Here is a 27,234-nt window from a genome sequence, read left to right as displayed (position 1 = left end):
CTCAAGCATGTGGCTGCGGTGGTGTAGATACAATCTCAGGCAGGCCGCACCACTAGGAAACAGTTTCCACTTCATTACTGCAAAATAATGCTGCAGAATCAGTATCAGATGGGATGGTCTCTGTGAGGTCAAGGGGATGCTGGGGTACCTGGTTTCATCACCTCACTCTTCTCTCTTGGGGCGAGTTGTGCCATTTGGAATACCACATGAGCACGGTTCCTGTCCTGCAGGGGTGCTGCAGGATACTGGCTGGTTTGGAGTAAACGACGGGCTGGGAAGGGTCCTTGGTCTGCTGCAGTCTGCAGAGTGCTGCTCGTGCAAACCCATCTTCTGGAGCCAAATCTTCAGGTCCGGACATGGCAGGCTGTGATGCAAGGACCCAGCACAGGGTGCCACCAGTGGGACCTCCCTGCTCCGAGAGGAGTTTCCCTGCACACGCTTCCATTTTGGAATGCTTTTTTTTTTTTTTTTTTTTTTTTTTTTGGTCCTATAAGCTTTTGCTCTGAAATCTGAGCTTCTATCCAGTTTGGTTATGACTAATCCATCGGCTGCCTGTCTGGTGCCAGCATGACAGCTCAGCAGCTGCTTGTTTTTCCTGGTGCTTCCTTCCCAACCTCCCTGAGGCTGATGCCTGTGGGGCAGCTCTGTTCTCATTCTGCTGGCTCCTGAGCCCAGGTCTCCTCCTCCAGACAGCTTTCTGGAAAGGATGGCTGATGTGCAGTGTAGATACAGTTGGGTGCAGAGTGTACCATGTCTCTCTGGGATCTGTTGGTGGGTGGAATGCTGTGTGGCCTCCCTTCCTCTGGGCTGGCCACTGGTTCATAGCCAAGAGAAGGAGCTCAAGTGGCCTTTGCTCCCTCCACAGCCATTGAGCAGCAGGGGTGGGATGTCCCCACGCATGAGCTGCAGCAGTCCAGGCTGTGCCAACCCTCGTGGGCTTGAGACAGTGCCAGAGGGGACAGAGAGTGCCATCAGCACCAGGGGAGGATGCACTGGGATCTCACATGGCAAGGGCTGCAGGTTCCCATGGGCTGCAGAGCAGCATCCAGCTCCATCCCTCGGCTGCAAATCCTTAATATCAACTCCACAAACAACACAGACATCGCTTCCTTTAAGTGAGGGGCGAGACAGGGGGCACGCAGCACCCACACGGCTGGGCAAATGAGAACAAACAGCAAACACGGTGTGGTTTGGGGTCGGAGCCGCGGCGGTGTCGCGTGTGGCTGCTAGGTGGCACCACCGCGAGCAGTGCCAGCTGATGTCACCAACCTCTTCAATGCCCTCTCCTCTTCCTCTGCCCTCCCCCCTCTCCCCTCCCTTCCAGGCGTAAAAGGTGGAAGAACATTACGGACCGTTTTTAACGATGGACAAATATATCCGATTGTTTTCTGAATGTGTTTCTGCCAGTACGTCCCGTGCAGTTCAGTTTTAGGTAAATCCGTGATTTGTAATTCTAGAGGGGCAAACGCGGAGTTATTTTTGTGCTGCAGCGTGCTCAGATCTCCTGCCGGCTGCTTGCAAAAGGTTGCCCACGTCAAACCAGCAGCCTGACGGAGCTCCGAACTTTGCAAGGCGATTCCCATCGCTCTACGACCCGTTGGCGAGCGGCTCCCTGCGGGTTTATGAAATAATTCTATTTCAGGCTCAGCCGTGCAGGCAGGGTCAGAGGCCGGCCGGGGACACCCCGGGCACCCCGCGCACCGCCGCGTCCCCGCCTCGAACGGATCGCTGTGCCCGCCAGGCTCCTCCTGGGCCCCGATCCCGGCAGAGCAAATCCCTTCAGCTGAGAGGCTGCCGAGGGTGGTGTGATGCTGTGACCCGTCAGCAACAATTCAGCCCTGTGTTTCCTTTGGGAAAAGGCATTTGCATATCCTCTGTTCGCTGTATTTGGTTAAACACATTTGAAAAGGCAAAAACCGTTGAGAGGGAGGAAAGAACTGGGGGCCTCCTATGCTTTAACTCTTTGGAGGTCAGCTCTGGGCTTGCCAGAGGGAGGAGGATAAGGAACTGCAAAGTCTTAGAGAGATGTCTCAAAATACCCAAAGCAGAGGCTCTGAGAGCTGCTTTTGCAACAGGAAAGAGGAAGGTGCTAGAGATGGGGAAAAGCCACAAGGACGGAGGCAGCAGAAATGCACCGTGTGCTCTGAACTGGGGGTTTGTTGATGTGCACTGAACTCAGCACAGACAGGAATGCCTTCATGTAGCTTGGAAATACACATGAAAATATGTGAGCTTGAGTAAAAGCGAGTTGCACTCATGTTGGGAATGAAAGCAGGGCGTGCAGCGGGGTGCAGAAGTCAGACAGAACTGAGTGGAAACGAAACCATGGATGGCTCAACTGCTGCTTAATTTAAAGTTAAAAAAAAAAACCCTCAAAACTAAAAAAAATAACTGAATCAACAACAAAGACTCTGGCATGTAAACCAAGTGGTTTATATTCAAACAGCACCACTGCGTGCTGTTACTATCAGAAGAAAAGAAACAATTTGAAGCAAGGACATCCCAAATGACAGCCTGGCTACTGAGCTCTCAAAACCCTCTGCTGCAGCGATGCCCACACGGCCGTGTCCCCAGTGCCTGGCAGGATCTATGCTGTGCCTGGCAGCAATGCGGGGACTGAGCTTTGGGACTCCCAAGGGTGTGGGGAGACGGCAGCTGGGAGATGCATCCATTGGTGTTCCTGCAGTGCGAGGGAACTGAGGGCTGGAGGGGGAGGAGAGAGAAGCTCTGCGCTGGTGGCCTCGTGTCAGCATCCCTAATGACTGAATTAATCCTCTGTTCATACAGCGCATTTCCTTCCTGCTGCTCTTTGTTACTGGTCAGAAATACGGAGTGTGTAATTAATGACCAAAGGCCGTAGGAAGGAACGAGGGAGTGCTCAACAGCCAAACACAGGGGGTGAATTTCCCCCATCCTTTACATCACTTTCATTCATTTAATCAGTGCCTGTTTTTTTGCACTTCTAAAGGGGAACCCGGGGGCCTTTCTAGTAGTTTTCTTCTCTGTTCCCAAAGCTGTGGCCCTGGGCTGGCAGACAGTTCTTATGGGAATTCTCACTGCATCACAGTGCTGCGTGAGATGGAGGAGTGAGGGCTGCACCCCAACTGTGGTTTCCTGGTGTGCAGCCTGGGTTGGCCGCTTCCCCACCTCTGTGTCCCTCTGGCTGTGACCACCACTTTGTTCAAAATTCAGCCGTCACCCGTGTTTCTCATTCATTCTGATAACGTATAAAAGCATAAAGAGATACAAATGGTTTCCATCTCCTCCAGCACATTGTGCTCAGCTGAGAGTTCTGCAAGCACTTCGACTCTTTCCCCAGAGCTCTCCAGCACAGCTATGGTGCATTCCTGGGGCTGTGCACACCTGAACTACACTGCTCTGCCTGCTGCACATCCTGAGCACACAGGATAAAGGATGGGCAGTGCTGTACCCCCACTGAGGGACACTGATTTACACTCAGCCTGACGCTCCCTCGTAGTCTTATAAATTGGGACTGATTGCAGAATAGCCACAGATGGGCCAAATGAGGAATGTTTGATGAGTTTGCCTGGAAAGTCATTAAATATCTGCACCCAGAGATAACTTTTTTCTTTTTTTTTTTTTTTTTTTTTTTTTTTTTTGGAGGGGGGAGTTCTTTGAGGACTCCGCTGAGAAGGGTGATAGTGAATGGTTAAAGGTTTGCTTTTGTTGCTATCGCTGTAAATTAACAAGAGTGAATTTACAAGTCCTGTTGATGGATTTATTTGGCTTTGTTTTTACTAATTTTAACAACATAAGGGTGATATTGGCTGTAGTTATGTCCTCTTACTCTTTCATTGATTCAGATGGTTTACATCTATTCTACTCAGGCTCTGAAGCTGTTAATTTAGCAGCCTAGGGCTGCCGGTGGAAGCTCTTTGCTTATCAGAAGCCTCATTTTTTGGTATTTTTTTTAGGGGGGGAAAAAACCACTAAAAAAAAACCAAAAAAACCCGCGACGCTGCTTTTCGCTTTAAATTAAGCGTTGGCAGGAAGGCTTTGAAGCTTTGCCCCCGGACGCCTCGCCTGGCTCCTGCTGGGAGCTGCTGGCACGCCTGAGGAGCGGCTGTGACCGCGCAGCCCCGCGGAGCCCCAAGGGTTACAGCGGGCAGCTCCGCGCTAATACAGCCTAAGCTGATATTAGCCAAGCTTAACTTCTTTCGGCAGTTTGCAGATGGGAAGGGGGTGGGACGTCCTGCAGTCAGCAGTTCTCCACGAGCCCGTGAACGCGGGCGCCGGCGACGGAGCCGACCATGAGCTGAGCTCGTGGGACGGACGGACGGACGGACAGACGGCTGCGGTGAGTGCAGCGTGCTGTGCTGGTGGGTGTCGGTGTGCGTGCAGTGCGGTCCCACGGCACGGCTGGCGGTGGGGCTGCGGGGTGCTGAGCAAAGCAAAGCAAAGCGGCATCGGGGCTGCAGCACGGCGGGCGCTGCTGCTGGAGGTCTCGGCCGGGCTCAGGGCAGAGACGGCAGCACAGCCGGCAGGATGGGGATGGACGCAAGCAGCAGAAAGCGTGTGTGGGATCTGCAGTTTTCTGTTTGGTTTGGTTTGTTTTTCTTTTTTTTTTTCCTCCAGATGTCTCTAAGCTTTAAAGTGGGAAAAAGCTGCAGCTCTGGCTCTGGCTGAAGCCGCGTGCAGGCTGAAAGCTGCAGAGCAATGCGGGTCCTCCAGCCCTCGGGCGCTGCATTGCCCACCTGCCGTGCACAATGACACGGGGTGCAAAGGCAGCGCTGCTCTCTGGGGCTGTCTGTAGGGCTCAGCAGAGTCATCTCTCTGGGCTTTGCTCCGCGAGGTCCCGCGTGGGCGGCACGGCTCGCTCCCGGCAGCAGGAAAACTCTGCAGAGAGCAGGGAACTCGTGTTGCTTGGCTGAGACCCTGCGGGTTGGCAGGCTTTGTGTACGTGGTATTTCACCACCCTGTAGTGAGGAGGGCTCTTTGCGATGGATTGTAAAATGGGCTGGGTTGCAAAGGACCACAGCGATCATCTTGTTCCAATCCCCTGCTATGTGCAGGTCACCAACCTGCAGAACCAGGCTGCCCAGAACACATCCAGCCTGGTCTTTAATGCCTGCAGGGATGGGGCATCCACAACCTCCTTGGGCAACCTGTTGGATGTTGCTGTCTTTCCTGCTGCAGGGAGAGTGGTTGGGACCTCCCAGGGCAGGCGACGATGTGTGCTCTGCCAGAGCTCTGTAGGCACCTGCGTGGAAAGTGTGAAAGTGTATGTGATCCACAACCAAACACTGTGGTTTCACACTGCCTTCCAGCACACAAACACACATGTGCCCGTTATGCATGTTAAAGCCTGCCAATGTGTGAACTGCAAACGTTGGTTGGGCTGCACGCCGGAGGTTAAGCACGGAATGTGGAAACCCCATCTGTGGGCATGAAGCATTGCATGGTTTCTTGTGGTTTCTTGCTTTCCCTATTGCTTTGCTGTGTGCCTGTTCTACCCTCCCATTGATGGAGACAGGATGGAGGTGAAGAGGATACTGTCAGGAGCCCTCGCTTGTTTCTGGAAGATTATAGCATGGTGGGTTGATGCTGCTGCTGGGCATCCTTAGGTGCGCAGTGCAAACATGTGGCTATCTGCCATTTTACAGCACAGACCTCAGTGCAGTGACCATTTCACTGACCTCACATGCAAGAGAGCAACCTAAAGTGATGTTCCTTTAATGGCACAGTGAGATCCCCATGCACAGTGCGGAAATAATTTCAAGCTCTGGCAGGTTGCAGGCAGCGTTGTGTCGGTGGTGACCGCGGGGTCTGGCAGGGCGCAGCAGCTCTGTGCAGCAGACGTGCTGTGCCATGTTGCACTGTGCCATGTTGCACCATGCCATGTTGTGCCGTGTCCACCTCTCCTACCTGCTGCACCCACGTGGGAGAAAGGAGCCACTTTCCTCCAGGTCTTTTGGCACATGCCTTGCATCTTCCTTAACCCTTGCTTTCTGGCCTCTTCCTCTGTTGTAGAACTGCCAAATGAGCTCTGAAATGTCCAAAGCTGCCTGCAGCTGCTGGTTTGTTTTGGGATAAGCCTGGGCTGGGTTCCCGTATTCACACTGCATGTGCACAGGGCAGGATGAAACCTGCTTGCTCCAGAGCTGCCCTGGGGGCCCCTTGCTACTCCCCATCTGTGTGGACAGGGTTCTTCAGAAAGCTCTGTAACTTGCAGGGCACTTGACTGGTAATTAACCTGATCTAATTATAGCTGGCTTACTGGGAAGGTTACAACTGTATTTATTATAGCTGGATCATGACACGACTGTTACTTTTTTAAGCTGCCATTTTCAGTGCCGTTTCTCAGTGGCAGCCATGACACCATCTTCATGGCCACGCACTTGACACAGTCCTGATCCAGCCTTCGTGGAGCAATTAAAGATGTGCTCTTCATTATAACTCTACCAGAGTGATGAGGCGGGAATTAGTGAGGGCAGCCAGCCCACAGGTGGGGATGGGGTGCTGTGAGGGCCTTTCCAACCTGAGCAACAGCACCAGATAGTGTAGGGGACAACCAACCATCAGTGCCATTGGTGACAGGGCTGGGGATGCTTCAGTAGGGAGGTGAGCGTTAGCATCACCAGGCCTTGGGAAACTGATGGACTTGAGGTGAGAGCTGTGAGCCATCGAGTTCTCCTCTTTTGGTAGGATCCTTAAAACGCTTTCAGGGCATCCCAACACTTCATCACCCAGAGGAGTGGCAGATGGGGACCAGCACTCAGCCTCAGCTCCCCTGCATGCTGCATCCCAGCGCTGTAGAGCATCACCACTCTGCATGTGGTGCCTAGGGGACTTTTAGGCCACTTCCATCTGTGAGCTGTAACTGGGTGAAGTAGGGAGTGGGGGGCAAAGCCTCCTGGGAGGGGGCTTTGGCATGGGAGGCAAATAGGTGACATGGATGTCGGGGGTCGAGGCTGTGAGCAATGGCATTGCTGGCACGGCTGCTGGGTAATTCAGTGAATCATTTCTCTTGGCACATGATGTGCTGCAGATATTTTAGATGCTCTAAATACCTCTATTTGCACCGCGATGATTGCGTTCCCTCTGTAAAATCAGACTGTCAGCACACTGAGTTCCCTGTTAGCATTTTTTCCCCATTTTAGCGGATGCTTGCAAAGACCTTGTGTCTTGCAAATGCACTTCTCGGCTGCGGGAGGCCGGGGCCGTTCTTCGGCGTTGCCTGGAGATCCACATCCTTTGTCTGTGCCTTCCCTCTGGCAGCACCGCCGTCCCCAGCAGCTGAGGGGCTGTGCGGGGGGAGCGGAGCTGCTCTGCACCGCGTGTTGCTGAGGGGCTCCATTGGGAACGCAGGGCGGGAGCAGGATGTGGATATTTGTATTTCAGGTTGGATGTTAGGAGTAAAGGGCGGTCAGCACTGGCACAGCTGCCCGGGGAATGTGGGGAGTCACGACCTGGGGGTGTTCCAGAGCCGTGGGGATGTGGCACTGTGGGATGAGGTCAGTGGGCATGGTGGGGTGTGGGCCGGGGTTGTGGGCATCTGAGAGATGTTTTCCAACCTGAATGATTCGGTGGTTCTACGTGTTAATCTGTTCATTTATACGTGTGTGTTTGTATGCACGTGCCCCGGCTGCAGTGCCTCTCTCCGTGACAGGTTGCTGCGGGCTGGCCAGGAGGGACAACGTGGGGGTGGCACAGGGACAGTGCCACATTCCCAGCCAGGTGCAGAGCCCCCTCCAGCACCGGCCCGTTGGGGCTAAAGAGGCTTAGTACCAGAGAAACCCCGTTCCTTAATAGTCCTTCTGGCGGGCGGCCAGCCGAGCAGATTGGCCGTGTCTGATTCCCAAAGGGAGGGGAGAAGGACATTTTTCATCAGTAGAATGACAACCTGCTTCCCTTCCGTTGCTTGCTCTCTGGGTGCTGCTGCAGTGCCCTGCGGAGGTGCCGCAGCCTGGCCAGCACTCAGCCCCTCTCCTGCTCCATCCACCAGCAGTGCACACAGCTGCCCCAGGGCAAATCTGAGCCCAGCAGCAATCCCCTCTCTCTCCTTATGCTGTCTGAGTCTCAACATAATAATCCAAAAGACTTGATTATTTTTTCTCTTCTGAATTATGACTCGCTGAGCTGCAATGCAACCACAGTCAGTGAGGACTAATGCTTTTGCTTCGATTCTTCAATGAAATCATTGTGATTTGCCCTGCAAAGGACTAAGTGTAACCAGCTGCGTTTTCTGTACTGTGGCACATGGGAGTCAGTTATCTCACAGGTGGTAAAATGAAGCACATGCAAGAGTCTGGGATAAGGCTTGGTGAGTAGGGAGTGTTTTTTGATGACGACTACCGTCCCCAGAATCAAAGCAGTGATGCAGCACATGGATGCAAAGTAACTGATCTGTCTGAGGGATGTTGCATGGGAAAGGCTTACAGCGAAGCATACACCTGCAGGAGCAAGAGCAGGAAAAGTTTAGGGGAGTTTTAAATAGCTTTAGCCTTGCACTGGCTGATAATCCTGATAATTAGTTACAGCTGACAGAGCACAGAGAGCCCTGTGTGCTCATCTCTTGTGCTGCTCCATTGAGTGAAGTGCTCTGACCCCTGGGCTGGGATGTGCTGGGAGCTCTGAGTTGGATGCTGGCTGCTGGGTGGGAGACCCAACCCAAGGACCAGGCTGATTTTTTTAAAATTGTAACTATGATTTTTAATTTCTTGATCTAGAGGAGGGAAACAGGCAGAATATTAGAGGAAGTGAACCCATCCTGCAGCATGGGGAGCCTGGGCAGCACTGCTCCTCCCAAACACTCTGTGGTCCTCTCCCAGCTCTGTTCTGTGCAGTTGACCCTATGGGCTCATAAGGGTGCGAGATCAAGGTGAACAGGTGTAAAATTGGGGCAGGGGCCAAGCATCACCCTTTTGCCTGTATTATCTCTGCACCAGCACTGTGCTGCTTCCCCATTCTCTCCAGTGAGCAGATCTCCGGAGCAAAAAGCTCAGGAAAAAATTGCAGTGTGGGTGGGCAGTGCCCCCAGAGACCATCCCAGCAGCTCCTGAAGGGGATCAGGGGTGGCTGTGGGGTGCTGAGCTGCGGGTCTGGGCAAAGAAGAGGGCTGGGGCTGCTGTTAGCCCTACGGTGAGTGAGGTCAGCTGTTCGTTGTGTCTTTTTGCTCACAAAAAATTAAAAATCTCCCCCAGAGCATGGTGCAGAGGGGCCTATTTGCAGGCTGGCTTGTGCCCTTAGTGTGAATATGGGAAAGGGTTGTGGGGGGGGGGTAGTCCTGACCCACAGTGTGCCCCAGACGCTGTTCCCATGAGGAAGAAAGCCGGTTTGTGCTCAGGTCAGTGGTGCCTTTGTGTGGAGCCCTGGCTGGGGGAAGCCCCTGCATTCATCTCTCCTGGCTCTGCATGTTGGAGCTTGATCAGAGAGCAAAGGGAAGGGGCTGCCCAGCTCCTGCTGCAGAAAAACGTTGTTGTTAAGATCTTGCCTGCTTGTAAGATCACAAATAGTACCGTGGGGCTTAATAGGAAACCCTAACTGTTTGGAACCCTCACTCTGCAGCATCTGCTTGGCTCGTCTTCTGCAGGGTTGGCAGTTGCTGCAGGCTCCCTGGCAGAGCACTGATACAGGGACCTATCTGTAAACACATGTCTTTTAAGATGCCTCTTGTGTGCACAGCACCCAAATGCAATCCCCCGAGCACAGCCTCACCCAGCGACCCAGGAGCAGGGAGCTGGTGTGCCCGCTGCAAAGCCCTGGGGTACAGAGGTGGGGGGCTGGGACTGCCTTGCTGTGCTGTAAGATGTGTCCCTGAGGCGTGGTCCCATCTTCAGGGCCTGGGTGGTGCTGGGTGGGCCCCGCAGTGCCTGTGCCTGATACCCTCTGTGCCTTATCCCCAACCGGCACTCCCAGGTGGTTGTTCCAGGAAACTCTACAGTGATCCCTGAAACTCCCTTTGGCTTGAACTGCTTATAATTTAGCCTGACATAAACCATAAGGAACTCTAAGTTGGCACAAAGGAGAGTGTGTTGTGGAGCATATCTGTGCAGTGTGCTGCTCTGTGGGCTGATGGCTGGAGCTGGTGCTGCATGGCCTGATCCTGCCCTCCCATGGGATGCTGCAACCTGTTCTGATCACAGCTTGGGCCCAGGGCTCATCTCAGCCTGGAGGAGATAAATCTCACCATGGTTTGGCAGCTACATTGCCAAGCAAATGCTCAGATGTCCCTCAGGAACGAGCTGCGTGCTCCCACTCGCTGCTGTGGGGATGCTGCCTCCTCTCTCATCCCTTTCCCACATATGCTGCTCTCAAATGAAGGACCTCTTGGCCTACATCTCCACGAGGCTGCAGAGCATCACGTTCCCAATGGCTGAGGAGGCCATCCTTTGGCTCTTACAGAAATCACCGTGTCGCTCGTGGAGAAGATGCAAGCTCAGGAAATCCTGCGGAGCCTGCGGCTCCCCGAGTTCGATGACCTCAGCCAGTTCTTCCGCAACCTGCCTGCCACCGCACTGGTGGGCATCGGTGCCTTCGCTGCCGTCGTCGCCTACTGGTTTGCCAGTCGGCCCAAGGCTGTGAAGCCGCCCTGTGATCTGCGCGTGCAGTCGGAGGAGGTCGAGGTGAGGCTGGGTTGGCACTGGGGGTCACCAGGTACCCTGAGAGGGGCTGAATTCTCCTCTGGGAGATCACGGAATGGTTGGGTTGGAAGGGATCTTAAAGATCACGGAATCATAGAGTGGTGGGGTTGGTTAATTTGCCCTTTCTGTAAAGAGGAAAACTAGAACCCAGCCCATTAATTTATTCTCTTGTTTTTTTCAAATCCATCTTGATTTTAGCTTTGCCTAGCTACCAAGGGCTGAAAATTACAGCAGCAGGTATTACATGAATTTTTTTACACTGCCAGGAAACCACCCATCCCCACAAGAGCTCTAAGACCTCTCCTCTTGTTCATGTTGGTTACTGAGTGGTGGCTGCTGCAGACTTTTCAATAAAGAGCAGAAGTATACCCAAATCCATTTGTGCGGCTGAGGAGTAATTAATGTTTGTGCTCTTAAGAGGTCTTAAGGTTTAATGGAACTGCTCTATTTCAAGGAGGAGAAATAGTTCTGAAAATCGTTTCAATTTAAATTCATATCTGAAACACTGAGAATTTGAAGCCTTTTCCCGTGCCCACGTAAAATATTCTTGCCTTCGATGCCAACAAATTTTTAAAAGGCTGGGAGGAATGTAAAGCCCCACATGGATGGGCTTTACTGAGCCTTCCTGCTGACTGGTGGCACTGTCCCCATCGCTCCCTCCCACCCAGTACCACCGCTACAGTTCAGCTGTGTCCGCAGGAGATCGCAGTGATGGTGGCATCTGTTTGTCCTTCCTGTCCCATCTCTGGGAGCCATTAGGAGCCCCTCACTATTTTTTCCCTCCTTATCTGGCTGGCTGTGGTGTCAGCTCATTTTATCTTCCTGCTGTTATCTCCTGATGGGCTGAGCCTGGAGCCTGTGCTGTGCTTTGGTCTGGGTGTCCTTGAGGAGATGTCCTGGGGCCCCACAGAGCCTGGAGCTGTCAATCCCCTGGATGTCCCCACTTTGTTATCCCCACCAACCCAACATCTCACCCAGCACCATTTGAACCAACAATTTTTTCCTCCTGTGCTATCTGCAGATTTAGAACTTGTATCTCTATGCTCATCTCTGGGCTTTGGTTTCCCATTGCCATACTGTGTTGTGTCACACAGGGCCTGGATGGAGCACGCCGCTCGGTGATTGGGGACAGCCCACAGCTGCTGACCCATTACTACGACGATGCCAGGACCATGTATGAGGTCTTCCGGAGGGGGTTCAGCATCTCTGGTGAGAGCATGGTGATGGGATGAGTGGAGAGACCCAATGAGGTGCCAACATTTCGGTCACCAAAAGATATTTAGAAGTCAAAAATGTGGAAGGACAAGAAGTCTTTTAAAACCCAAGCAGTGTAGGAGGGTGACTGATTGTAGGAGGCCAATGAGGCGTGGGATGCCAAGTGAGAGTAGTGCAGGTCAATGTTGAATGCCAAGGAGTCGGAGCCTCTAAGGCTGGGTTGGCCAAAAGGGTGCCCTGGGGTCCAGATGCTGTTTTGCTCCTTTCTGCTCAGAATTAACCAGAGCAGCTTCAGCATCTCTTTTACTGATAACGGAATGACTGATTTACAAGTAATCACTGGGGAGTTGTAATTAAGGTTACTATTAGCACTGTGCATTATTTTGCATTTAATACCATTGAATTTCACTGTGAAGTCTCTTGGTACCATGAGGTCTTTTTGCTGCCACGGGCAAACAACTTAATGCCCTGAATTCTGCAGCATCAGTGACGCTCATCATGCATTATTCACTTCCAGAACACTTCTGAATACATTAAGTGAGGCTGATCTAGGTGTAGATCTGAGATCCCAACAGAGTTCTCTTTCCACTGCAGAAGCTGGTATTTGTTTCTGCCTGTTGTTGCTTCTCTATCAGTTATCCATCCCGTTTACACCTTATGGCAGGGCAGGATGCTGTGCCAGAAGCTCTCTGGGTGCATCCCCACAGCGTCAGGCATCAGTTCCCAGCACTGCCCCTAACCCTGCCTTCTCTGCTTCTGTCTTCCAGAGAACGGCCCCTGCCTGGGCTTCAGGAAGCCCAAGCAGCCCTACCAGTGGCTGTCATACAAAGAGGTGAGCTGCAGCCGAACCCCTTGTGGAGCCCTTCTCCCAGTGCTCTCACTCTTCCTTGAGTTAGAGAGCACCCTAAGCTAGAGATAATGCAAAAAGTAGCGTTTTTACATAGCTGGTGCAATAATCTGAGAGTCCCCCTGCGTAGCCAGTCTTCCCTTCAGTTGCTGCTGCTCTTATTCCTCTCTCTGATATGCTTTTTTTCTCCCCAACTTCCAGGTGGCTGAAAGAGCAGAAGCTCTGGGCTCGGGGCTGCTGCAGCAGGGCTGCAAGGCATCCACAGAGCAGTTCATTGGGGTCTTTGCCCAAAACCGCCCAGAGGTGAGGTCTATTTTAACTTGGTGATGTCTCACTAATGTACCCGATTTGTGAGACTGCTTTGTTTCCAAGCGTGTTAAAACTTCTCCCACCATTTCTTTTCACCTCTGGCAGTGGATCATTTCTGAGCTGGCCTGCTACACCTACTCCATGGTGGTGGTGCCCCTCTATGACACCCTGGGTCCTGGAGCCATCCGGTACATCGTCAACACAGGTACCACCAAATTACCATCATCTCAGAAGGCAGCCGTGTCACTTGGAAGGTTCATCCCCTTCTGCTTCCCAAAGGACAGGTGCTGAAGTCTCTTATGAGGTTTTGGTGGAGCTGCTGTGCTCTGGTGGGAGTTCTCCTGAGTTTCCTCGTGTTTCCTCCCAGATTTATAGCCATGCATAGTGTGCAAGTTGAGTATTTTGAAGTGGATCCTAAAATAATTGTTGATGTCAGCTAGTCTTTCGGCACTTAGCTAAAATTGCAGTGATTTTTCAAAGAAAACGTGTTACATTCTGGGACCTCTGCTGTTAGCCCGAAGTACCAGCACTGACACTGTGTGAGCATCCAGCCTTCAATCAAAACTGATTTACCAAAAACAACTTGTTTGTCTGCCTTCCTTCCAGCGGACATTTCCACAGTCATTTGTGACAAGCCTGACAAAGCCAGGACGCTGTTGGACCACGTGGAGAAGAGGGAAACGCCGGGGCTGAGCTCCATCATCCTGATGGACCCCTTTGAGAAGGAGCTGACGGAGAGGGGAAGGCGCTGCGGGGTCCGCATCCAGAGCATGCAGGAGGTGGAGGTGGGGCTGTGCTCTCTTCTTCTCATACACTTTGTGCATAGAAGCTGTAAGAACCACCAGGACTTGTGGACTACATGGCAGGGTCAGTGTGCTGGGCTCATTGCTGTTAGTATTGGCACATGGCTCAGTTTGGTTCCTCGTAGCGTTATCCCTTGCTGATAGGAAAGCCAATATTTCACACTTCCCTGATGCTATTTAAGCCTCCTTCTACGAAACAGTCCCAGCCCAGGCACTGCTTGAATCCTGGAATGATATTGAAGGACATCCAAGAAATTTTTGGGCACAAGGGATGACTTCAGAGCTAGCCACAAATGCCTCGGCTCCAGCTCACGCTCTCCCTCAGTGGTTTGCAATTATTAACCAGTGGGCAGCACCACATGCATTATAGTGGAAATCACCTTTGTTGCTTTAATCTCTTTCAGGACTGTGGCCGGGAGAACCGACACGCGCCTGTGGTGAGTGCTGTCATGCTGCTGTTCTGCTGAGAGCTGCAGCTGGTTGTTCCCCTGGCAGAGGAGCAGCAGGCTCTGGGCTGGGGCAGCATCCCGCAACCCTCCCCATGCAGGCAGCAGTGGGTGCTGTCAGTGCCAAGAGCTGGAGATGTGCTTCCTTTTTTTCCTACCCTCCGCCTGGGATGCTTAAATGAGATAATTCATTCTCGCTGAACGTGTTAATGGGACAGTAATTAAATGCCAGTGCTAAGCCATGCTAATTCCAGTGCCCTACCCAGGCACCACCACTGCTTTTGCGGTGGGGTTTCTTTAATTCAGAAACAATACTTGGCACTATTCGCATTCTTGAAATTGCATTGCATGTTTTCACCAAGGGTTCTCATGCCTTTGCAGAGCTTTCAAAAGTGCCTTATAATTTCCAGGGTGTTAATTCGGTGGGGATCCGAAAGGATGCAAATGATGGTGCTGAGAACATGGAGATACTGATGGAAGTGGGACCGGCAGCTGCCTGGGGATGTTGGCCCTGTTGTGGCTTTCAGCACTTATCTGGAAATCAGTGAACTGTCCCACATTTTCCCAGAGCTACAGAGAGTACCTGTACAATTACTGAGTGCAGTGGGGAGAACATGGCTGGATGATCACAAGTGGAATAAAACCAAACAGATGTATTTGGAAATTTTCAAGGTGTTGCAATGTCATCTGAGAAGGAAACACTTTGTTCCTGCCACCTGTGATTAATTTCTCAGACCCAAAGGAATGCTTTTGCTTCCATCAGTGCAGTAGTTCAGCTTTATGAGGGCGTGGGTTATTTTGCTGTAGGGAGTATTGGCATGCATTGTGAGACACAAACCTTCCATCAAAGCCTTGTTACAGCACAGCACAACCTTAATGCAGATGGAGCAGGGAAGGACTCTGTGACAATTGAAGAAATGTGATGAAAGGAGAATTGCCAACGGCAATGAAAGCTTTTTATGGCAGAGTTGGAATATAATTGGTTTGATCTTAATGTTTATAGGATGACAGCATTCTGTCATTGACTCTTCCATGTTTGCTGATATGATTTTTCACATTTTCCTCGTTTCCAGCCTCCCCGGCCAGAAGATCTCTCAATTGTCTGTTTCACCAGTGGCACTACAGGTAAAGGGATGGGTATCTCATTTGTGAATTATTAGAACAGCTTATTGTTACTGATAGCATCTCAATATGTGCAAATATACTGTTACGCTGTCGTGACAATGGGGTTTGTATGCATTTGTAGGATTTATGTATATAGGTTTCTGTAGAGCCGAGCTTCCCTGGCTCACGCTTTGGCCGTACGACTGTGTGCAGTTTTCTGCAGAGCTGCCCGTGTTCCTGGCTCCTGTCCTGCAGTGCAGACATGGAGCATTTGGCTGGTTGCTACCTACCTCCTGCAGGCGTTAAAGGGACAAATGCCTGTCTGCAGTGCTCTGCTCTGCCTCCTAAGCACAGCGACGTGCCCAGTGCCTCCGTCCTGCAGAGGGTACCCCAAGCAGGCACTTAGTCCTCTCATAGAGCCTGGTTTGCTTGCAGCCTGCGGGACTTTCCTTCCCTCAAACACTCAACCTCCCTAACCTTCATTGAAAAGTCCCCCAGGCAGACAAAGCGATGGGCAGAGCGCAGCCCTGGGAGTGCGTGGGCAATGTGCAGAGAAGCACCAGGCAGCCCTGGAGAGCTCATCCCACCACCTGGTGCTGCCCCAGAGCACCCCCAGCTCCCCAGGTGGGCAGGAACTGATGCTGTGTGATGGGAGAGTGACCAGCTCAGCCCAGGAGCATCATCCAGCACTAGAAGATGACATACACTGCAGTCAGGTAAGCAGCTTTCAGTGCTGACAACCCTTTGCTGCTCAGGTGGTATCCAAAGGCTCTGTTTGGCTCTGCCTTCGTGCGTCATTTCTAATTGGCCCGGAGGAGTTTGCAGATGTGTGAGTTTTGGAGCACTCAGCACAGTGTGGAGTTGAAAGGAGCAGTGCTGGAACTGCAGCATGAGGGGCTGAGCCTGGGGAGGGCTGTGCCAGGCAGTGGCACTCTTGTACTGGGGTTTTCCTTTCAAAGTTAGGCTTTATTTCCATTAGAAAATGAGTTTATTTATCTGCAAACGTGGTCACGGACTGCTTAGCTTTCTCCCACCCAATGCAGAGATTTCCAGTTCTGAAGGCAGAAGGGCTGGCTTTGGGTAGCCCACGTTTGGATATTTCTAAAGACCAGATTGAGATTTCTCTCCTGAGAAACATGTTCCATAGGCTTTTCCAGTTCTGAAGGTTTTCAGATATATTTCTGTGACATAAAAGCAATCATTGCTCTCGAGTTTGTAACATGGAAATTGTAGAGCTAGAATCGAGTTTATCAAAAAACCAGACCTAACAACCAGAAGTGGATTTGAACACTTGTTTTTCTCTGCCAGGACCAGCTGTCTGTGTGCCTCCATGGGGACAAGGGAGAGGCTGAGATCTCCGAGCTCGAGACAAACGTTCATTGCCTTGCTGAGAAATCAGCAGCACTCACAGATGGACCAAAGCACCCAGATGAAACGTCACATTACAGTTGTGCATGCTGGCTGCTCCCACAGCACAGCCTGCTGTCCCCATGAGGACTCCCCTATTCCTGGTTGGATCAGAATCCCTTCCTGGAGCTGCTCTCTTCAGCCCAGCAATGCCTCCGCTCCTGTTCATGGGTCATAGCTGTGATGCTGCTGGAGGTGCTGGAGGGAAGAGCCACTTAGCAAGGCTGCTTTGTTGTGGATTGCTACATCAGCTTGGCACTGAGATAAGGAGAAGCTCCCACACCCACTGTTATCAGAACGGGATTGCTGCACTGCGTTTCCAGCATGGGATGGATGAAGTGCCACTGTATGAGGAAATTCAAAGCAGAGCAGAGTCACACGTGTGGCACAGGGTTTTAAGAAGAATTAGCTTTGCCATTAACAACCTATTCCTCTAGAAGTGGTAATTCTGGGAAAGGACTCCCAGCGGGGAACACTGCTCCTGCTGGGCTGATGCCTAAAGCAACAGGAGGAACTAAGCACAAATGCAGACAGGTACCCCCAGCCCAAACAGCTTCGCCTCTGCGCTGGATTTCTCCTGATGAAGTCTGAGGTCTCAGAGCATCTGAGGAATCTCCCAGAGAGCCCCCAGAGCACCCGTGGATGTGGAGATATGTGCACTGCTCCAGGAGCGCAGCTGTTTGTGCAGTCGCCAAGGCTGAGCAAACCTGGTTGGGCAGACACAGCTACAGCCAGAGGAGCGATGCCTGAGCTGCTGGCAAGTATTTGCAGCTGGCGTTGTTTTGTGGAGTTTTCCTGAGGGCAGGACCCAGGTGTGCACCTGGCTTTGAAAACACGAGCCTCTGAGCAGCATCAGCAGAGGCCAGCACCAAGGAGGGATATGTGTGAGATCCCAATAGCCCCCCGTGGCCATCTGTAAGGATTTGGGACCGAATAACTGAAAGGCACTTGGAACACTGAGCGCAAATTTTGTGGTAAAAATAAGCTGTATTCAAAATGTCCTGTTCTAGTGCAATAAATGTGTGCAATAATTATTATTTTGGTTTGGGCCTTTATTTGCCTATAGGAGAGCTGGGTGAGGGCACAGGCTCAGCACAGCAGAGGTGCCTGCATCCTTCCCAGCAGCTCTTTTCTGCAATGGACCCTTGGGTGGTGATGCAAAGTGGCTGTGCTGGGGCAGGGGGTGGCAGGGCACTCTGCACGGAGCCCTGTATTCTGTGCAGCCCGAGCTGTTGGCACACACTCTGGTGGCTCTGTTTGAGGGCCATCCACAATTCCAGCTGCTCTGTTCCTGGTGGAAATCACTGCTCAGGGTCACTGATGGAAAGATGCATGTGGTGCTGAGTTTATGGCATCATTTCATTACATTTTGTGTATTGCAATAACTGCCTTTGGTGGATGCTACTGCACAGTGTGAGAATTAAATGTTTTAAATATTGTTTAACAATATTGTTTGGACAATTTCCTGTTTGCTTGCTCAGTTTTAAGCTTTTGAAATTGTAGAACCATAGAATGGCCTGGGTTGCAAAGGACCACAATGATCATCTTGTTCCAACCCCCTGTTATGTGCAGGTCGCCAACCAGCAGCCCAGGCTGCCCAGAGCCACATCCAGCCTGGCCTTGAATGCCTGCAGGATGGGGCATCCACAGCCTCCTTGGGCAACCTGTTCCAGCATGAAATGAAGTGGAAATTAACCACTGGCTCATCTTCTAAGCTCTCCCTCTGTTCTTCCTTGCAGGAAACCCCAAAGGTGCTATGCTGACACATGGGAACGTGGTGGCTGACTTTTCAGGCTTTTTGAAAGTAACAGAGGTGAATACCGCCGTTGGGAAACTCACCGTGTGTGGGGTTGGGCTTCTGCAGGGGTTGGAGATGTGGGGCTGCTGACAAGAGCCGCATTTCTCTTACCTGAAGGCCAATTCCCAGTCTGGGCTCTGGGAGGCACGGGGAGCTGCCACTGAGCAGTGGTGTCCCCATGGGCTGGTGTGGGGTGAGGAGTGCAAGCAGAGCCTGCAGGGCTGAGCAGTGGCTGCTGCAGGGGATGCCTGTGCAGTGTCTCTGTCTCTAAATGAAGGCTTTCTACACATATAATGTCTATATATATACTTATGGAAACATATATTTTTTTAAGATCAGAATGGTTAATTTCATTTATGTTACCATATATCTTGGTTTTGTACTGGCCAAGCGCATGTATATTATATTTCATGCAACTTTTGTTTAGAAACAATACAGGAAGCAGACTTGCTCTAGCACAGCATATTAAGAATTGCATGCAGCTTATACTTGTATCGAATATAAGAATCTCGGTAGCAAACAGATGATTCTGTGAAGCCATACCATGCATGTGGGATGTCCCATTTATTGCAGCATAGCCCTTGTTTGCCCTGAGGTTGGTGTGGGCAGTACTGTGCTCTCAGTTCCCTAACCCTGCAGTTCTGTCCTCCTGCAGATGGATGCCAGGCTCGTGCTGCAGGGCTGGGCTGCCTCAGGGGTGCAGGGCTGCACGAGTGGCAGCTGATGCCTTAAGGCCTCCAGCTTCCAAAGAGCAGCAGAGTTTATTTTGGAAGGGAACACCTCAGGGGAACATGGTGCATCCCAGGGCCGTGGGCTCAGTGCTCGCTGACAGTGGATACTTGCATTAATCCCAAAGGTGTCGGGTTGAGGTGTGAGGCTGCTGACTGTGCCCTGTCCTGGTGCTGGGGCACTGCAGGGTGAGCTGTGAGTGCAGCACAGATCCAACAAAGTGCCAAGCATTTGGCATCTGTCAGCAACATGTGAGCACCTGGAGTGAGGGACGCACAGACCACTGCTCGCACACTTTTGTGCCACTTTGGCTTAGTTCAGTCATTTTCCCAAGCAGGTTACTTTTTTTTTTTTTAAGTGAACTTAGACCTTTATTATAAGGCTATTCCCAAATGCCAAGGCATTGCTTTCATTTAATCTGTTTAGCTGCAGTGACTGCAATGCCATTAAATGCCAGCACCTTGGATCCATTTAAAAACAAATCATTTCTTGTGTGGGCATTTAAAACCAGCACAACAAAGCAGCATGGCTAGTGGTGCAGATGGCTTCACATCACCAGAGAACATTAGAACTGATGTATAAATAGAGCTGCAGGCCCGACTGGCTTAGTTCAGGTGGACACAATCCAAAGTGGGATGCTGGAAAGACCCATGTTTGGCCTCCCTGTGCACACCCAGATGAACCTCAGTGAGAGGTGTGCCCAAGGAGCACATTTCCTCCACCGTGGAGCAGTGGTTCTGGTACAGCCATAGAGGTGCACTGGGGGTGTAACTGCCAATTCCAGGAGCCACTACTGCTGCACTCACTTTGCATTGGTTTCTGGCCTTGGTGCAAACTGGTGGGTCATCAAGCTGTCCGTTTTCCTAATCCATAGTGTTATGGTGAGCTGTACCCCTGACCATGCAGGCAGAAAGGTACGAACCAAGTATGGCTCTTGGTGCAAAGCAATGACATCGGTCACTTTCATTTTTTGCATCAGTTGTTGCCTTTCTTTCCTCAGCACGCCTGTCTGTGGGGCAGTGCTAATGCACTTAAAATCCCATTTTAATCAAGAAAATGATGAGGAAACACTAACAGCAATCATTATAATTTCTGTAAGCTAAGTGATCCAACGTCCCCCGACCCAAATCAGAGATTAACCAAAGGGAAAACAATAACCATGAGCTGTGATTGTGCCGACACTGCGCTCTGTGTCCATCTCCGTGCTCTGTTCTCCTCCCACTAACGCAGCTCCATCACTGCTGTGGCCCTAACGCTTCACCTCGTGCGCTGCTCCCTTCCTCTCTCGATGATCTTTCCCCTTTTGTTCCTCTTGGTGCCGTTTTTCTTTTTACCGTTTTATGACTCTCTTGTTGTCTTCCTGTCAGTGTTTCTTTCCTTTCTGTCTCCCATGCCCTCCACCTGCAGAAAGTGATCTTTCCGAGACAGGACGATGTGCTCATCTCCTTCCTGCCTCTGGCTCACATGTTTGAGAGAGTGATCCAGGTAAGCTCCTGCCTCAACTGACGTGGCCTCGTGGGGCCCCTTCTGCTTTCTTCCAGAGTCAGTGGTCTCCTACTTGTGAGGATGTTCACATTTCCTATTTGCCTTTAGCACACATGTTTGAGCGAATGGTACAGGTAAGGTCCTAGCGGCAGTGGAAATAGCCTTTTCTTTTTTTCCACACCGAAAGAAATAAAATGAATAAAATACTAAATACCCACCGCGTAGCACTAAAACACCTGCACTCCTAAGGGCACCGGGTCATGCTCTGGGGATAGCAATAATGGGAGCAAAGGCAGTTCTGCACCATTATTTTCATCAGCTCAAATCCTTCTGATGAGGAAATATGCAGAACTCAGCAGGGAGCTGAGGCGGCACAGCACCGGGCATCATGCTCTGGGCATGGGCTGCATCCCCTGCAGGTAGCAATATGTGCACCCCCTGCGCATAGCAGCTCACGGCAGCATGCAGAGGGGGCTCATACATCCCTTCTGGGAAACCAGGCCATGATTTGTGATAATGTGGAAATGTGGGAGCTAAGAAGTGATTCAGTGCACGAGGAGTGGGTCTGGGCTCAGCTGCAGCCCAGCACCTTCCCAGCAGTGCTGATGCCAATGGAATTGGACGGATATCCAGGCACAGGCCTCCCCTTCTTAGGAGTGGGCCAGAAATAATGCACTCAGCCCTGTTAAAGCACTTGCAAATTGGAACTGAAAGCCCATGAAAGATTTGGAGAATTACAACCCAGCGTATCCTTGCTTGTCAGTTGAATCCTAAAAGACACGTGGGTCAGTGTGCCAGTGCTGCTCAGGCAAAGCACTTTGCTGCTAATGAGAACGTAATTATTACAAAATCATCTGCCTGGGCAGGAATATAGAAACTTTTAAATAATCTCATTGCTGCTGTGCTGATAGGGGCAGCTCCAAAGCACGTGGCATGAGGGATGCTCAGGTTAAACTCCTGCTGAACACACTCCTTCATGCAGAGAATTTTCTAAAGAGCTAAAAATGATCCCCAAAATTATTCCGAGCAACAAACACTGTATTCCCCAGTTTTAGCCCACATCAGTAATTCCTGGGACTTGCAGTTAAAATTGTATAAGTATGTTCTTTAGAGCTAGAAGTGCTTTAGAATAGAATTTTAGACTTCAGAGTAGAACTGTCCCATTGGAAGGTACCCACAGAGGTCACCATTTGCAGTTCTCAGTGAGCCTGCAGTGATGGCACAGTGGTGCAATTCCAGCTCCAGCAAGGTGGCTGCTGGCTGCCCTGCTGCTGGCACATCACAGCTCTGCTGCATGTCAGCTCTTCCCCCACCTGATGCAAAGCAACCCATTTATTTTCCAAAAACGTTCTTCCAAAAAAAAAATACAAGCTTATTTCTAAAGCTTCTGGAGCTGTACTTTCCAGGTAATCAAAGCATCTCTGAAGAGGAGTTTCTGGGGTACAGGATCAGGCACTGTATTGCTAACGTAGTCTGTATCGTTATGCTTAAACAGAACTAAAGTATTAACATCTAAAAACCATCAGCACGTTTTGCAGCGTGCGGAGCCCAACCTCAGGCTTTTCCCCAGGCAGCAGCTCCTCGTTCTTCCAGAAAGTGGCAAATTTGGTGGATGCTGAGTTCCCAGTTCTGAAAATGCCAACAACCATCCACACACTTCCACTCTGTGCCACGTTAACCTTTATGTTGATAGATCTTTTCAAAGCACCATTGTTGCCATACTGGAGAGCGAAATTTCGGGAGGGGCATTTCTGTGCGTAGAAGGGATGCTCTGCCCCAGGGATTAAAAGCAACGAGGTCTGACTTGGTCGTTTTCCTCTCCATCAGTCTGTAGTGTATTGCCATGGAGGGCGAATTGGCTTCTTCCAAGGCGACATCCGCCTGCTGTCTGATGACATGAAGGCGCTGCGTCCCACCATCTTCCCTGTTGTGCCGCGCCTGCTGAACAGGATGTACGACAAGGTGAGCCTCATCGCTTTCCTTTTTGCTATAACAAAGCTTCTGTTCCCCTATCCAGAGTATGTCCAAAAAATTCCTTCTCCTTGTCTCCATTCTGCCTTGCACCCTTTCTGCACTAAGGCATAGCACAGCCTTACTCAGCTGCGTTGCTGCCATCCCTGTGCCCCAGCTGAGCCGCACAGCTGTAGGTGCGCAGTGCTGTTGGTGGCACTGAGGGCTGTGACTTGGCAGCAGGCTGTGCTTTGGGTTGATGACCGGAGTTGTGACCCTCCCCAGGCTCACCCGACCCACTCTGCTCTCCCTGCTGCAGATCTTCAGCCAGGCAGACACCTCCCTGAAGCGCTGGGTGCTGGAGTTCGCCGCCAGGCGGAAAAAGGCTGAGGTTCGAAATGGGATCATCAGAAATGACAGCCTGTGGGACAGGCTCTTCTTTAACAAAATACAGGTATGGGGTTTAAAAAGTGACTCTAAGGTCAGACAACTGTCATTTCTTCTAGTAGCAACCTGTGCTCCCTGAAGTCGGCACAGCCTGCCTGTCTGACCACCATACTGCAGCCAATTGCTGCTCACCAGTGAATGGGAGACCGAAAAACTGAATAGGAAAAGGAAATGGAGCACAGTTTGTCATTCCATTCACTTTTGCTGCTTTTCTATTTGTATCTATGCTCGGCACACAAATCTGGTCCAATGGGCTCAGCAGCACAGAGAGTGTGGGGTTCCGGGTGGGAGTCATTCGGGGATAGAAGATCTTCCACAGATAATGATTGCTCTCAGGGTTGGGTTTCACTCAGGCAAACTCAAAACTGATGTTTTCTGAAGGAAAGCAAGAGTGAGCAAAAGCCAGTAGAGAAAAATGCAAATGTGAATCTTGATTTAACAAGAGGGAAAGAAATCAGTGCCCTGCCATGTGCCACACATCCCCTGGGTAATAAAGCAGATTAAAGTGGCTTTACACCAGGCTTTCCAGGCACCATGCTGCTGTAGGAGGCTCTGATTGCTTCATTTTTTAATTGGATAACTTATTTGGAGACACACTGCTTCATTTATAACCAGAAGAACTGGCAGTGCCTTCCATGGGGCTGAGCTGTGCTCAGCGCTGCGGGGCTGGGCAGGGGCAGCTCTGTGTTTGTTCCTTTTTGCTTTCATGGAGAGAAAAATGAAACGAAGGGAGGTGAGGTGGGCAGGAAGCAGCACAGGAATGCTGTAGTACCCCCTAAAGTATGTGCGAGGTCATCTGTCATTAAAAAAGGGTGGCATTACTTTAGGTTGCTTGGGAGCCTGTTAACAAAAAGGTGCCAGCAAGCACAGAAAAAAGCAGTGGGGAAGAGACTGATTCTTCCCCAGGGTTACCCCACGTCAGAAGTGCTGCAAGAGGACGTGGAATGGATGCGATGGAGCAGAGCTGTGCCTTGGGCATCATTTCTGCCCAGGAGGGACACAGTGATTGCTTTCAAGATTTTTAGGCTTTTGTTCCTAAGGCAAGACTCAGGGTCAGTTCATATTTCCGTAGTACAGCTGACTGTTCCAGAGGGAACAGAAGTGAGGCCATTCAGTGCAAGCTCTGCATAAGAAATACACACAATCTGTGCCATCTGTACTGATCCATGCTGTTTCCTTTTGTTTTCTGGTGCTGTCCTGCAGGCGAGCCTCGGTGGGTGCGTCCGCATGATTGTGACGGGTGCTGCCCCAGCCTCTCCAACTGTCCTGGGCTTCCTGCGGGCGGCCCTGGGTTGCCAGGTGAGCCAAGGGCAGGGGCTGGGATTGAGTATGGGGCATCTATGGCAGCAGCAGGGCTTGTGGGCACCCAGCGTCCCCATGGTGGGGACAAGGGGTGGCCTCGGGCACCAGGAGCTGCTGAGACATCCCACGCATCTCAGGTCTTAAAACCATCGAGTCGTTAAGGTTAGAAAAGACCTAAAAGGTCATCAAGCCCAACTATGGGATTGTAGAATCATTAAGGTTGGAAAAGATCTCTCAGATCCCCAGGCCCAGTGCCAGCCCACCCCACTGTGCCCACTGACCTTCAGTGCCACGTCCCCATGGTTCTGGAACACCAGGGATGGTGACTTCCCCACTCCCTGGGCAGCTGTGCCAATGCCTGACTGTTCTTTGGAGAATAAATTGTTCCTAATAGCCAACCTGAACCTTCCCTGGAGCAACTTGAAGCCATTAAGCGTGCGTCATTTATTACACAACTTTTATTCTATATATAGATTGTGCGAGAAGGGTAACCTGTAGGCACAGCACTTCAGATCCCCACCCTTACTAGAGAGTTTCTTCTCTCTGACCAGGAAGTCCAGGACAATTTCAAGGCCTCATTCGAGAGCTTAAAATTAAATGTAAAAAAAAACTTGCAAATTTTCAGAATGTCCCCCAAAAATACCACTTTTTCCCACTGACCACTTCCTCCTGCCAAGTAACATCCTGCCAGACTCAAAAACAAACTGCTGAACTTGTCTGCTCTCCGTTTTCAGCTCCGTAACAGTGTGACTCATAGGAAAGGTAATTCTGCAGGGCCAGGGAAAGTCCCCATGCCCCGTCCTGCAGCTCACAGCAGGATCAGCTCACAGGGCTGTCCCTGGGACTCCTCCTGCAGCACTGAGGTGCTGTGCGTGCTGACTCAGGGTGCCCATTCCTTTGGCAGGTGTACGAGGGGTATGGGCAGACGGAGTGCACGGCGGGCTGCACCTTCACCACCCCGGGGGACTGGACCTCAGGTAACGGGTTTTCTTCCCTTTTCCGCATTATTTCAGCACACAGAATTCCTACAGGAACGCCAAGCGTATCTACAGCTACGCAACTAATAATAAAATGCCAATTATTGTTTGTAAGAGAGCGGACAAACGAGCTGCCAACTTTAATTGCCAGGTCATGTGGGAGCCCCTTTGCCCTGCAACTTAATCAGACTGAAGGACGTGGAGGAGCTGAATTATTTTGCTTCTAAAGGAGAAGGAGAGGTAGGAGCTCACATTTTAATATGAAACTCTTATTAGTGGATATTGTACTAAGTTGTGGTTATAGAAGCATTGTTCATCTTTGAGGGGCACAAGTTTATTTATTTAATACGGCCATCAGGGAAAGAAAGCATCAGTTTACTAACAGAGCAGTGAAGCATTTGTTAACAAGGAGCTGTGGCAGCACTGCCAGCCAATGCCACGCCTGATTACTTCAAAAGCTAAGGCTGAGTTAATTAGTTTGGCTATGGAGCTGAATTACTGTGATTTCTCCATTGCTGTCATTCCTGTATTGCGTGGAAATTAAACTTATTGAAATCACCTTTTTTTTTTGCTTTTAAACTGCAAGCTGAATGAAACTCAACATTAAGCCAATGGGTTTTGCATTTCTTCCTTCATACATCCTTTGCTTGAAAAATTCCAAAAATAAATTAAAAAAAATTATAGCTCAATACATTTTATTTGCATGGGTCACAGTCACAAAATCAACCTTCAGCATATGTCAGTGAATCACTATTTAGCTTGCTGGTAAGCTCAGCAGAATAATGATGTAACTGAATAGCAACCCGACCTGCTTTGCAGATATGCGTGAAAGGACCAAACGTTTTTAAGGGTTATCTGAAAGATGAGGAGAGGACAAGTGAAGCACTGGACCAGGAGGGCTGGCTGCACACCGGAGACATTGGGAAGTGGCTACCTGTACGTATCCAGATGAGTGGTGCCTGTGTCGGTTGTGCTGTCCCATGCACGCGCCCAAGTTCTGCATGTGACCTTCCAAGCAGATCTATCCTTAGTAAAGATTAAGCTGAATTTTGGCAGAAGAAACTCAGATGTTCAGTGAGGCGCTTTCTGGCCATGTAAGCTGCTGTGTGTTTAGAGTGGACTTTGTGAGCTGTTGTGGTTAAATAACCTCTCTGGAAACCCTCATTTCTTTCTCCTAACAGAATGGGACACTCAAAATCATTGATCGGAAGAAGCATATATTTAAACTTGCTCAGGGAGAATACATTGCACCAGAGAAGATAGAGAACATCTACATCCGCAGTGACCCCGTGGCCCAGATCTACGTCCATGGAGACAGCCTGCAGGTACAGCAGGGCCACCAGAATATGCTGCAACACGTTGGTGAATTCCTGACCTAATTGGGCAAGAAGTGATAAAATCCCACCAAATTCAGCCTGACAGTGCATTCAGTGCAGAGCATTAAGCCTTTGTCTGACCCTTCTGCTTTCCCTGCAGGCCTTCCTGGTGGGAATCGTGGTGCCGGATGCCGAAGTGATGCCAGGCTGGGCAAAGAAGAGAGGGTTTGATGGAACGTATGAGGAGCTCTGTAGAAATAAGGTTGGTTGTTGCATCTGTCCGCTCTGCAGTCATTGTGCTGATGTGGGGTGACGTCCCTTCTCCGGGCAAGCACCATCTGCTCACTGAGGTCAGAGTGGTGGTTGAACCAGCAGCACCCAGTATTGTGCCTGTCCATTCCTAAGGCATTGGCACGACCTCCCGTACTGTTAGCATTTGTGCCTTTCTTCATTAGAATAATTGCTAATTACGCACTGTCCACAAGGAGCTTGAAC

General features: G+C 50.8%; 1 protein-coding gene across 4 annotated transcripts in view; it reads left to right on the top strand.

The window, feature by feature from the left end:
• ACSL6 (acyl-CoA synthetase long chain family member 6) overlaps nt 1-27,234 on the top strand; it is a 37,047-nt gene that overhangs the window by 4,123 nt on the left and 5,690 nt on the right. For 2 of the 4 annotated variants that reach the window (XR_014886567.1, XM_085236758.1), the window contains exons 2-19: nt 10,366-10,586; nt 11,699-11,813; nt 12,587-12,651; nt 12,868-12,969; nt 13,081-13,180; nt 13,582-13,760; nt 14,183-14,215; nt 15,298-15,349; nt 18,475-18,548; nt 20,804-20,881; nt 22,575-22,709; nt 23,017-23,151; nt 24,348-24,443; nt 25,351-25,423; nt 25,575-25,663; nt 26,243-26,359; nt 26,605-26,748; nt 26,900-27,001. Coding sequence is in view for 3 of the 4 variants with exons in the window: in XM_085236758.1 (XP_085092884.1) it covers nt 10,366-10,586; nt 11,699-11,813; nt 12,587-12,651; nt 12,868-12,969; nt 13,081-13,180; nt 13,582-13,760; nt 14,183-14,215; nt 15,298-15,349; nt 18,475-18,548; nt 20,804-20,881; nt 22,575-22,709; nt 23,017-23,151; nt 24,348-24,443; nt 25,351-25,423; nt 25,575-25,663; nt 26,243-26,359; nt 26,605-26,748; nt 26,900-27,001 (1,910 nt within the window). In the remaining variant the exon portion in view is untranslated. Of the gene's footprint in view, nt 1-4,144; nt 4,319-10,365; nt 10,587-11,698; nt 11,814-12,586; nt 12,652-12,867; nt 12,970-13,080; nt 13,181-13,581; nt 13,761-14,182; nt 14,216-15,297; nt 15,350-18,474; nt 18,549-20,669; nt 20,748-20,803; nt 20,882-22,574; nt 22,710-23,016; nt 23,152-24,347; nt 24,444-25,350; nt 25,424-25,574; nt 25,664-26,242; nt 26,360-26,604; nt 26,749-26,899; nt 27,002-27,234 lie in introns of those variants that run through there. The other 2 variants (XM_010719254.4, XM_085236759.1) reach the window with 2 other exon arrangements.

This window comes from Meleagris gallopavo, chromosome 15 (genome assembly GCF_905368555.1).
Source record: "Meleagris gallopavo chromosome 15, MGAL_WU_HG_1.1, whole genome shotgun sequence".
NCBI lineage: Eukaryota > Metazoa > Chordata > Aves > Galliformes > Phasianidae > Meleagris > Meleagris gallopavo.
This window is presented reverse-complemented; position numbering and strand designations above follow the sequence as displayed.